Source organism: Malurus melanocephalus, unplaced genomic scaffold (assembly GCF_030028575.1).
Source record: "Malurus melanocephalus ecotype Western Australia unplaced genomic scaffold, MMel_1.1 scaffold_105, whole genome shotgun sequence".
NCBI lineage: Eukaryota > Metazoa > Chordata > Aves > Passeriformes > Maluridae > Malurus > Malurus melanocephalus.
Window position 1 is genome coordinate 934,116 of NW_026623337.1, and position 13,220 is coordinate 947,335.

Consider the following 13,220-nt stretch of genomic DNA (forward strand, 5'->3'; position numbering starts at 1 on the left):
CAGTGCCGAGTACAGGGGAGCAGCTGATGACCTATGGCTATTTGTCAGTCAGATTGACCAGTGCAGTCTTGTTTCCTCTTTTATCCATCTTTTATGTTCATCATCTCTATTTTTCTCCTGTGAGGGAATGGCAGGAGTTGTGTTTGGACTGCTGGCTGTCTAAAACTGGAATCCTTTTGCAGTGTGCTTAACCCATATACCCAACATGCGTGCAGGTCTTGCTTCATGGATAGTACATCTGGCTGTTAATTCAGTGCAGCCAAGTTATTTAGAGGCAGGTAATGTTTCCTTGTCAATAGGCATTGTTTCATGGCTTCTAGCTGATGTTTTTAATGTTAATAAGACCTGGAGAATCAGAATTAGATTTACTGTGTTTGCTGATTATATTGTGACCCAAAATACCAGYGGATGTTTCTCCTTTTAAGGGAGCAGATGCCCCATTTGAGGAATTTTTGGCGGTAGCAGGATTTCTTCATGGAAGAAGTGGCACTTTCAGCTTGCTCTGTTGAAATTATATTGAGAACTTATAAGGAGGTTTCAGACTTCTGCCAAAACTGCTGTGCAGCCTGGTTAGGCTTTCTGCTGTAGAATAGTTTGGCTGGGCTCAAGAGTCCCAGATGTCACYTACATCTGTAATTGTTGCATTTTTTTCTGCATTTAAATAAAAAGAAGAAATTATTGCTTAATAGATGTCTCTGCTTCGTTAACCTAGGGTTTACTTCTTTACCTGCAAATCTCAGGGTAATATTGGTGACTAAATTCATGCTCTGGTCTGAAACCTAGGGAGCTGATTTGTGTTAATGCTAATGTTGTAAGCTAAAGACATGGTATTTACTTTCAGTAAGCCATGACCATGTGCTAATTAAAGCTAGAATGCATTAGCTTTAAAATCTTTCAAGTTTATTAATGGAAAATGGGCCTTCAAGCTATAAAATTGACCATTTTGTTTGAAGTCAGCAGTGAAAATACCTGAAGTATTGCTTATGCCTCTTTTTGGAGTTGTGTCAACCTTCTAGGGCTGGTAGATGTACCAATGCAAAAAGAAAACAAAGCTACAGCCTGATCAAAACACCACTAAAGTCTCRGAAAATATTTCCTTTGTATTTGAGATTATAAGTATTTAGGTTAGACACATGGAAAATCTCATTCAAGGCAGTCARTGAAGCAGTCAAATTTATGTATATTTGTGATTTTTAACTATAAAGGTATCTGTTATTTTGTGAACAGTGTTTGAAATCAATTTGATTGATTCAACGCCTCCAGACCCCCTCAAAAATCAAGTATTAAGTGTTATATTTTACAAATATTACTCTTCTGGAAGATTGTGGAGATTATCAAAAGTGTGTACTTGTACATGAATTAATCCCAAGCAGATTTAAAACCAGGTCATACATGAGAGCTGTGAGCAGATATGGTATATAATATTACATTTTCAGGTTCTTACTTACAAAAAAATAATGTAAAAAAGGGATAATACTTCTACAAATGACTTGGTATTTCTTCCCAACAGACATACATAAGTGCATTTTCAACTTTGGAGGATGGCTAAAATAATTTAAACAATAGCACAACTTTAATAATACTTGCTTATCAAGGGATGGTGTTTTCTCAGGCATGCTTTTTTGAATACACCATTCTGTAGGAAAGCTTCCCGTAGTTAACTTTTTAGGTGTGATTTAAGTTACCCATGCCATTTTTTTCCTTACATATTTTCATCTGTTAAGTAATCAGTTGTATACCCTGTCAAACAAATAAATGTTTAACTCGTTCCTAGGAAACCATTCTTTATCCAGAGAGCAGCAGTTGGCTTCCTAATCTTTCCTTATATTATTTCTTGTGTTTTTGTCATATTTTTCAAGTTTTTTGATAGCACTTAAAAACTGTGGATGAAGTCCTAGCTGTGATGAAATCATTAGATGTTTGAGAAGTAATTTCAGAACTTCATCCTTTGTCTTTTAGTCATGAAACAAAYGAGCCACCCAGTAAATGTGTTTTCACACTTACAGCTCTTTCTCTAGTCCTGCCATATGTGCCTGCCTTGCAGGTGTAGTAGTAAAATCTGTTTTCCATGTGAAACTTGTGTTACTGAAGTTTATTTATATGCCTGGTATATGAAAGCAGGCAGGGACTTTAAAACATTTACTAAAAAATCTGTAGTATACTGCAGTTCTCAAGTAATTAGACTTTCCTATATCTGCCAATAACAGGAAAATTTGCAATCCATTTTGGCTGATTTTTATCTTTTTTTTTATTTTTTTTTTTTTTTTTTTAAGCTATAGGAGTTTATGCTTGAATTTAAGGCTTCGCTAAATACAGCTGAAACAAATAATTTGAAATTCTTTCTGTTGATACATTGTTTCAACTTGAAAGCACTTCCTGGGTTTTGTTACTGTGGTCTCTGCTTAAAGGAAAAGAAGTTACAAGAAGAAACCAGCATTGCAACCCTTTGAGATAATCAAGAAATTATGTTCTTAATGCATCAATCAAGGAAACCAGTAGAAGGCAATGAATTTTACACAGCTACATTAAAGAAATATAGATCCTTTTGGATAAATAKTGTCTGAAAATGTTATAAAGGGACAATTTCTGCTGTCCTGTAGCATGCTGTAGTACAGCTGTGGCACATAATAGGACACATTGCATGRTAGTAAAAAGAAGATGCTCTGTTTATGATGATGAGTCTGYAAAAGACAAAGCCAGCATAGCCTGKTGAAACTCTTCTATGGTAAATCCTTGAGCAAAGGGACCTTTTGTCCTCTACCTACACTTCATGTAAAACAGTTAATTTACTTCAAGTTTGCGAGTCTGTTGCTGAGGAGGTTTAATTTTTATTTATTTTTTTTTAACTTTGTTAATTTAAATTTCAGCCCTTCTATTTAATTTTGAATTACCATGTGTGCATTTGTTAGGGTTTTTTTTTAATGGTCTTGGAACTGTATTGGTTTTGAGTCAGAAAAGAAAATTCTGAACATACTTGATGATGAATTTTGAGATACTTTGCAGAATTTATTTAAAACTTTTGCACAGAGATGGACAGACTGTTCTAAGAGTTTGTGCTGGTTTTGGTTGGGATAGAGTTAATTWTCTTCATAGTAGCTGGTATGGGCTATGTTTTGTGTTTGTGCTGGAAACAGTGCTGATAATGGGGATGTTTTTGTTACTGCTGAGCAGGGCTTACACTGAGCCAGGGCCTTTTTGGCTTCTCACACCATCCCACRCCAGTGGGCTGGGGGAAAATGGAGCTGGGAGGGGACACAGCTGGGACAGCTGACCCCAACTGGCCCAARTGGTGTTCCAGACCATATGACATCATGCTCGGCTTATAAATCCATGGGAAGAAGGAGGAAGAGTGGGAATRTTCAGGGTTACAGCATTTGGCTTCCCACATCATTGCTACCATGATGGAGCCTGGCTTTCCTGGAGGTGGCTGAACACCTGCCTGTCCTTGGGAAGTGGTGAATGAATTCCTTGTTTTGCTTTTCATGYCCCTGTGGCTTTTGTTTTCTCTATTAAACTGTCTCTATCTCAATCCATGATTTTTATTTTACCTTTCTGGCTTTCCCTCTTCTGTCCCACCGAGTAGAGCGAGCAGGAGGCTGTGTGGTGCTTAGTGTGGTGTCACACTGTGCCGGGGTTCTGTGCCATGCAGGAAAGCAGTTGTGAGGGGAGAATTACAAAAGGATCAGCAGGTGTAATTAGAGGCTGTTGGTATGAATGAGAACTGCCAGCTTCTTGGAGGTGCTTCTCATTTGGCAGCAGCGAGCTTAGAGAGAAACTTRCTGGCAATTGTTCAGAAAACAGATGTAGTCATTCTGAAGACATTCTGAAGACATCCCATCCACTGTCTTTCTCAGAACAGGTTTGATAAAATCARATTACTTGGAGATTTGTTACAACTCAGCACAAGCTGCTAGACCTCCACAGTCCCTACAAAGCTGTGTGGAGTTTGGGGTTCTTTCTCTCCTACCTGTAATTTAATGTGTGGCATGCAGCTCTTTTTCAATGAGTTAATGGGCTGAAAAYACCTAATTTCTTTTAGCTATTTTTTGGGGGGAAAGATAAGGAGTCTRGTTTTGTCTGTACCAGTTTGTTTTGTTCACCCCTTGATCTGTGAATATGAGGAGGAACGATGGGGATGAGTGGAGAGGAAGAGTACAGGCAAGGCAGTGGCATCCACAAAACCTCACCCCAGTTTCCCAGTCCTGCAGTGGGAYACAGTCCTAGGGGTGTTTGTGGATGCAGAACTGGCTGCCAGAATTTCCCAAACAAAATCATCATTAACTTGTCTTAATTATAAACTGTGCTCTTTCAAATACAGAAAGTAGACTTTCRAGAAGGTCTAAATACAAGATAAATTACAAAGCAGTGTAATTGGTATTGGAAAAGAAACAAGAAAGTCTTTCAGCTCACAGTAATTCAGAGTTTTGAAAGCAGTTTAGTGTCTTGCTTTTAGAATAAGAAGCTCTGCCACTTCTAAGATAAATCAACCCTCCAAACTAGAGTTCAGAAAGTAAAAATGGTGTTTAAAAGTTTTCTAGTATGTATCTAAATGTAGGTAGGCATCTTGTAGCTCTCACAATTCTGCCCAATGGATGTATGTTTACTCTTTACTCATCTTGCTGTGTGTGTAAGAGGTGAGTTTGGTTTTTCCACCAGTGACCTTAAGCTTTAGGCTTAGAACAGGGTTTAGGCTTAGAACTAGGCTTTAGGTTAAGCTTTTAAAGATACAGGTAGCTCTTCTCCCTGGAGGAGTGGTGTATTCTGTCAGCTTGGAATGCTTACCTTTAACCTTCTGGCAATACTCTGCCCTTCAAGAATGTCCTGGGATGCCATTTTGTGATACCCCAAGGATGTGGGTTAACTCAGAGTTGAGGATGTCCTTTGCCATGGTTTACATCTTTAATATTGCTGTCAGGGTCCAAAGAGTTGTGGTAAGCASCAAGCAGTCCTCCACTTCTTTTTTTCTATAAAAAAACAAACAAAAAACACTCCCAAGAAACCAGCTTTGAATTAGAGGGGGAAAAAAAAGTAGAAGTGTAGTTGTCCTATTATACTCCCATAGTCTCAAAGACTCATTTGTGGCCTCAACAGGTATTTGTTGGTCTAAAAAATATTGAGGTGAATGCATTTCAAATGTGTGTCCTTGGGAGAAAGGTAATAACCTGTGGTAAATTAATGTGGCTTTCAGGKTAAGGGTCTTGGGATGCCTAAATTTTATTCTGTTACAACTTGCTGTAGTAAAATAATCCAACAAAGACATGGGTGTACGTATCTTGAAGTATATGGTTGAGGGATATATAAGGAAGGACCTGGATATTTGCTGTAGGAGAATTCTCTTAATGTCATTTATTGTGAGCTCAAGTAATTTAAGCACTTGCAAAAGGACTCAAAATCCTGAAGACATGTGAAATAYCTTGAACCTCCTCATTATCCCCTACCATTTTTAATTTTGTTTCTAAAGAAGAGGTCTTCTGAAACCTGCTGAAAGCACTCTGTGAGAGTGGTGGATAGCTCTGATAATTTACAAGTCCTACATGTTGAAATACAGGAAAATCACTCCCCAAATATTTGTTGTTTTGTTTTTAAATTGACAAAGTAGCTGCCAACCCCCTTAAACTGTGAAAATGCCCTCCTCTTTGCAGGTGAAAGCTACGTGTGTGCGTCCAACGAGCCATTTCGCAAAGTTGATTACACCAAGAATGTCAACCCCAACTGGTGTGTGAACATAAGGACTGGCTCCAGTCGCTCCTTGACCTCTTTGTCATCCACGAGGAGCGAAGTGAAGGAGAGTAAAGATTTCATTAAACCCAAACTGGTGACTGTTATTAGGAGTGGGGTAAAGCCACGGAAAGCTGTGAGGATCCTGCTGAACAAGAAGACGGCTCACTCCTTCGAACAGGTCTTGAATGACATCACCGAAGCCATTAAGTTAGACTCGGGTGTAGTCAAGAGACTTTGTACACTGGATGGGAAGCAGGTAGGAGAATAAACTCAGTTTATTCTAATAATCTAATAATCTAAGCTGCTTTGTTTTCATAAATTGAATTCTTSTTACTGTGTGTGCTTTAATCTACTTCTGAATAATGACCATTTAAAAAACATCAACTTTTGAAAACTTTACTAAAATATTAATATGTGTAAAAAAAATAGGACTGTATATAGCATAAAATAACTGGATCTTTACATTCAAGTAAAACAAAATATTTTTATGCTAACTTTTTTGCATTGCCCAAAAATGTGCCTGTTGATTAAATAATACAGTTTATTTGAAGCATTTGAACTTGTTGAGATGCCTATGTGTTTTCAGAAGCAGAGTCCTGTTTTCAGACTACTACATAGTGGTGAGTGGTGTAAGAAAAATATTGATGTCTCCTTCCATTGCACTTCCAAAGATTGTTATTTCCAGAGGTATTAACTGACGTGAGCTGAGGTCAAAAATTTTATCTGAAATGGACAATTCTGGAAGGGTGGTCACATCTCTGCAACTTGCTTTTTTTTGCTTTTAATTTCACCTCTGCAAAAAATCCTCGCAGCCAGGATTAATAATGCAGTAGGCCTGTATTCTTGCTCAGAAATACAGGAGTGTGCACAGAATGCTCTGCTGCACCGGTTTAAAGTGTCATGAATACATTTCCTGTTGATCAGTCCTGTTGATGACTCAGCCCTTCATAGAACTTGATATCTGATACTTTTATTTGACCCTGTTGTGTGACTCTGACAGTATTGTGACTTTGGTAACAGAGCAACACAGGCTGCAGAGTAGATCATGTCAGGTATCAGGTGCCTGCACTCCTGCACTGTTGACTAAATATTAGTATCCTTCCTCCTTCAACAGACATTTCTGTACATCTGCRTACATGTATATCTSCATGASCTATTTGTAAAAGTTTTAGTTCTGYTCGTAGATGTGGGAATTTTTATTGTCAAGCTTTTTATAATGTTTGCAGTCCTGCTGACTGTGTAAAAAGCACCTTTTTGCGGTGCAAGTTTTTAGCAAACGTATTGCAGAACAAGTGCACTTAAATTGCCTCAGTATGAGGTCTGTCTCTGTGTACTTGGACACATTTCTTCGAGTGAAGTATGTGAAAAGAACAGCTTCTGTGTTTCGGTGAAAATATGCAAGGCAAAGGCTTCCCTGAGACTCCTGATTTGCAGTGTTTGGTGGCAGCATGATGATGTGGTCTTCAGTTCTTCTAATAGGTTTTATTTTAAATGAAATTTGTTAATGATGCTTCTTAAGAGAGAATCCTTCCTAGGAACATCCAAAATGTGTTTCAGTCATGTTTAATTAAATTCATAATAAAATAGCTTGGAAGATATTTATTATGCAATAATTAGTTTCTTCTTCCCATGAAGTGTTCTGTCACTGTCTCAGATAAGATGATTTTAGTCTTCTCAAGAAAGTAGATAGAGTCAGTGAGAGAAAATGCAAAACCTAGGATTGTCAGTTCACATTCACTTCTTTTATTGCATTGCTGAAACAGCAGAAGCTCAGTGATCTGCATTGACATGGAAGATGCAGGGGTGCATCAGGGATCAATAGAAGTAGTTAATGTTAAATATCACATGCATTGCTTGCATGTTCCCATCACCCACAGTGGATGATGATTGTCTTCAGCCCATGGTGAGGATGACCAGTCGTTGGTAATGCTCCAAAATAAGATTTCTGTTTGCTGCAGAACCTCCTCCTCCTCCTCTTCTGTGACAGAGGCAGTCATCAAACTTGGACTGCAGCTGTAGGAGTGTTCTCAAGCAGGATTGAAAAATCCCTGAGTGCAAACACTGCAGAGGGTTGCTCCATGCAGTGCCTCTCTGAGTAAACTGTCCCAGCAGTTGTGCATAAATTAGGAGAGCTCCCTTCCTTTGGGAAGAAAGGCCTTGTGCTTTCCACACGCTTTGGGAAGGAGCCTTTGTTGCACAATCCTAGTGTAACTGTGTTTTAAGAGGTRCTGAGATGTAGTGCCCCAAAGAGAAGATCTGTCACTTTAAACACTTACAAAAAGAAAAGCCTTCTATTGCTGTTTTAAAAGGATGGAGAGTTCTGGTGGGGGTTTTTGGTTTGTTTTTTGTTTGTTTCTCTTTCCCCAAAGAGAAGGGCTGACCCTGTTTGAGGCAGTAGTTTGTTTTTTTTGTTTTTTTTTTTTTTATTTGTTTGTTCATTGCTGGTATATGTAGAGGTTGGTGCCGAAGGGCTTTTTGGGGTTTGGCACATAGGGAGTTGCTTTGCTGCCAATTACCAATTGGTGGAAATTTCTGAGCCTATTTTCTCTAATGTAGTAATTGCTTATTCTTCTAAATCTGCTAGGGAGGCAGATCTTTTATGTTCGTTGTAGTGTTGGCACAGCTTGAAAGGCAACCATTAAAAAAAGGCATTTTGTAAATGGCTGTGTTCCTATAAATGTAGCTCTTGTGTTTCTCATGGTTCAGATTTTTTCCTCGCTCCTTCACATTTTTTTTCTCTGCGGAAATACATTTTTAATTTTTTTTTTTCTGAGTGAAGAGGCATAGGTTGTATTTTCTGTTTAATATGAAATTTGGGCTGAAATTCAGTTGTTCAAAACATGTATGTATAAAATCTTATCCTTGGCTTAGGGAATGCATTGTTCTGTTAACTTGTGGTKTGATTTTTTTATTCCAGTAGAACCATTTAATGTGTAGGAAGAAATTATGATAAAACCAGTGATCTTTCTGACCAGTACAACAGAAAGGATGTCTTCAAGAGAGTTTTTGTGTACTCTCCTGATTTCWTTAGTCTTCTCTGTAGCAACGTCTTCATGATAATGGTAATACAGAGAATAACACCTGAGTTGGATATTTTCCTTGATTATTGTGTGTGAAGACAGACAAGTATCTGGTTTTTAACTGTAGGATTTTACAATGTTTGCTAGGTTTCCATTTCAGTTTCAGCATGAATGCTGTAACTTAACATAGCAGTGCTTTGTAGCTTGGAGAACAGTTTTATTTCTTTAACTACATTGATGCAGGGCTGACTTCTAACTTTTAAGCTATTGAGCAGACAACATATTCTTTACCTCCCAAGAGTTCTGTGATGATTTCAAAGTGAGAAAAGATATTTCTGTAAAAGTAACTAGGCTTTAACTTTGCAGTGTAGGCTTCTGCTGTTCCAGTCATTGTACTTCTGTCATTGAGGTTTGCCTAATATATTTGCTTGACCCAAGTGTTTTCCTTGCTTGGCTGCATTTTCCTGGAATCTGTCACTATCCTACTGTGAAGCAAGGACAGTCAGACTGAAACTTCTCCAGTTGGGAAGTTAACCCTTAGTTGTCTCTGAAGAGAATGGAGGGTTTCTTTCTTGCTAAGTTTCAGGCTTTAGTYATAGTGAAGTGTGGGGGAGCAACTTTGTGGTAAATTGGGAGGGTGGAATTTCCTGTGAGGAGCTCATAAAAAAACAGCCAGAGCTCTGAAGCTTGTGTTATTTGACACACAAAAGAAAATTAAATCTTCACACTTTTTAAGCTTGCAGTGTGTTGCAGTTTCATGGAGTAGCATCCATAACAGGATTGAAAAGGTGGATGAGCCACCTTTTCCGTACTCCTTTCCCAAAATAATGAGAATGCACCAAAAATTAGCCTTATTTTGAAGCTCCTTTTGTGTGGGCCCCAGGTATGTTGGTGGCCATCTCTGAAACCAAAAGCTCCCCAATTATCTGTTAATGAAGTTTTTTTACAAAGTGCTCATTAAAAGTAAACAGGTAACTGAATAAAACTGATGCTACATGTGGATGTATCTAACCCTCATTGTGTTCTCCTCTCAGTAATTTTTCAATTTTCTAGTAGCAGATTTGAAAACTCTTAGTGGAGAAGATAGCTTTTGGAAACTGAAGTTTGCATTTGCTTTGCTGTTAACATACCCATCACAGAGGACAGAAACCAAAGTAAGGGATGAGCAAGAGAGATTTTGTTTATTAGTGTAAGAGATATTTCCCATATTCTTGATTCTTTTGGCACATCAGCTTTTGTCATTCACATCTCAAAAATTTCCATTAAGATAGCATTTTTCCTCCAGTCTTAATCTCAGAGATGTGACTGTTTAGTATTGAGACAATTTTTAGACCTTAAGAATTTAATTTTTCTCAGTTTTGTACATGGTTATATTTGTATGAGTTTTTTTTCTGGATTTTGTTGCAGTTAACTGGGTATTTATAGCAAATATTTCCCTTTAGTTCAATTTTCTCCTACCAAAGGAGGAGGTTCCTTGAGGAACCAGCTCTAGAAGTGTAATTTTGTGCATGTGTGTGTGATTTTATTGTACTGTTACATCACTGATATCTCATTGCAGGCTGAGAAGCAGCTGCAATAGAAACTTTGCTTTGGTGTTAGCAGGCATTATTTGTGGTTGAAAGCTACCTAAGTAAAATAAGTTTTTGTCTTGCATCTCAGGCTTTAACCTAATACAGACACTGTAAAAATGTGTTGGGAAGGGCACAGGTTTGAATTTCTGCTACAAGGCATTTTGCAAGAACAGACATAGCCAGCTTTTTTTTTTCAGCTCTAGTTCTGCTGAAATTTAAAATACCATTTTAAGCTGAAATGTTGCATTAATCTGCAAATATGAGGGGAAGAAATCCTTAAGCCCTTGCATAGCTCACAACTTTAAAAAGGCTTATATATTGTTACAAAGGAATGTCAGTGGCAGCTGCAGAGAGAGATTCTCTGCATTGCAGATCCCACAGAAGGTTGGAATTTGTGAGCAAGGAGTCTTTCCTCACGTTTTTGAACAGTAATGATAGTCCCTGAATTCATCTTGAAGACTGAGGGTCACAAGAGATAGTCAACTTTTAGAAAGCGATTTACAATTTGTCAAACTGCAGCAGAGTGGTTGGGGATTTGACACTATGGATATGATTGGCAATAGAACTACAGAAAGAGAGATGTAGGATAGAAAGGCTTTTCAGAATTCATGGTTCATCTCCACAAGAAAAAGCATGTGTGAATCTGCTTATTTTGTGAGAAATGACACATAGTAGCTGAGCATAGGACAGAGGGGGGGGACACAAAGTGGGGGTTTATTAAAGTTCAGCATCCTGTGAGAGAATGGTAATAGGACCAGCAGAGACCTCGATGCACAGTGGTATAGCTCTGCAATGTAAGAGTAAATCATCAGCTGGAAAGAGGCATTTATATCGTTGGCTTGGAATTTTATTTTTTGTTTGTTTGCCTGCTTGTTTGGAGTTTTTGTAGCYGACATGTGTCTGCAAATTTTTATTGTGTGAGAAACAGTAAAGCATGTGGTGGAGATGAATCCAGAAGTTGTATTTAGATTGTCATTAAAGAAAGAGAATAGAACTTCCAAGAGAGTAGGAACTAAGTGGCCTGGGAAGTTAGATCAGAAAATATACCCACAGTACAGAGGAGGAAAGGTCATACCAGATGTCAAGAGCCATTCTTCTCATTCACTGGGTCAACTTGAGACAAAGCCAATGTGGAAGAGGTAAAGATAACTTTCCAGGGCATAGGGAAATGCTGAAAAACAGTATAGAGGAGTCCTGGATGGGTCTAATCATCCTAGAGTGGCTGTTCTGTAAGTGAGATGTGGGTCCCTAAGGTTGAGCTAAATCAACCTGACTCTTGGACTTACAGGACAAAAAATTGATGGAGCAGTACTGTGAACCACTTTCTGATGGCTGGCTGGATTATTTCCCTTTCTTTGAGTAAATATGTAGCCGTGGAATACCTGCATCTCCTGGAAGTTGAAAAATGTCAGATTTGGCGCAGTCACCTTTATGTGTCACAGAACAGAAGGACACTGACACTGCACCTGTCTGTTCAGGGAGCCTGCTGGTTTGGATTGAGCTCTGGACACRGAATGCTTCAACTGAGTGCATGATATGGGGTTTTGGGAAGGTTTGGGGGCTTTTTGGTTGGATTTTTGTTTACTTTGTTTGGGTATTTTAGCAATACATAGTTTTGAATTAATTACTTCACTGCGGAGAGAGACAAGGGGAAGAAAACAATAGTGGCTAYTCCTTTGTATCTGAAATAAGTTTTTTTCATGCTGTCTTTTCTCATCAGTCAGATAGGGAGGCACGGTCCAGAAAAAATGCACTGCTTACCGAACGCACAGTTGGAATATTGCTGTTCTGAGTGGTTATTGATGATTCACTGCCAAACCGGAATTTCATATTGAGTACAGGTCAATGAATGTGTGTATGTAAAAGTCTCTGGAAATGACCTGGAAGATGGAGTCGAGGATATGCTTAATAAATACAGATGAGCTACAGGAAACCTGGACAACAGAAGATTAGAAAYGTGACAAGCTRCAGAAATAGCTGGGGACAAAGCAGKYTGAGTAATCTTTCACTGGCTATTAACAATGCAGATAGGAAATGACAAGTGGTTCTGGTTGAAGTGGTAAAGGATCACAGCTGAAGATGTGAAGATGAATTATTGGTGTCACTGGTTGTGCACAGGAGGGGAAAGCCAACATCCATGTGGAAGTTGCAGTCAATCATTGTGTTTCTCACGTACACGTCGGGTTTGCTSTGCCCTACTCCATGCCAGCCAGAGACAGCTTGATTATGGAAATCCAGAAAAGAGTGAAAAGATGTAGGAAAACATGTTCTATAAAGAAAAATTGAAGGAAATGGGTTAACTTAGATTATGGAAAGGTAGTCAACAAGTTTTTGGGGGGATGAAAAGAAAAAAAAACAACCTAGCAGCAAAAGAAAATTATTTCTGTGTCTTCCCTATATATAAAGAAAGAAGGAATAGGCTTACAGTCAAGATCAGATCCTATGGAACTCAATGGTGGATAGTGACTGTCAAAATAAGATTAATGAAGAGTTGAATTTTATTWTTTTCAGCAGATAACTGAAGTCTGACAGTCTTTAAGCTTCTGAAAACTGATTGGATTTGAGTGTTTTTGGTAACAAAGGTGATTTACCACTTTGGAAGAGCTGTTAAGCTGAAGATAAAACAAAARCCTGAATGTCTGCTAATATTAAAGTGTGCATGTGTGCATACCTGCAACCCACACAATTCAGGCAGCAGGGGTTACAGTTAAAGTAAGTTTTATCCTAGTGCTAGCAAAGCAACTAATGTTTGATGTGCAACATGATTTAAGGGAAGTTTGGCTTTTGCTGGARTCTGGGATTGTTTCAGAGAACAGCWSTGGACAGATGCCTMTGTCTAGTCAGCACGGGATACAAACCTTGCAAGTCTTACTGAAAACAAAAGAATTAAAGTGGCTTTAGTCTTCAG

General features: G+C 38.4%; 1 protein-coding gene across 4 annotated transcripts in view; it reads left to right on the forward strand.

Annotated features, from left to right (window-relative positions):
• The window catches only part of DCLK2 (doublecortin like kinase 2), a 77,521-nt gene that overhangs the window by 6,949 nt on the left and 57,352 nt on the right, over positions 1-13,220 (forward strand). For all 4 annotated transcript variants that reach the window (XR_008965551.1, XR_008965552.1, XM_057369182.1 and 1 more), the window contains exon 2: positions 5,643-5,977. Coding sequence is in view for 2 of the 4 variants with exons in the window: in XM_057369182.1 (XP_057225165.1) it covers positions 5,643-5,977 (335 nt within the window). In the remaining 2 variants the exon portion in view is untranslated. The remainder of the gene's footprint in view (positions 1-5,642; positions 5,978-13,220) is intronic.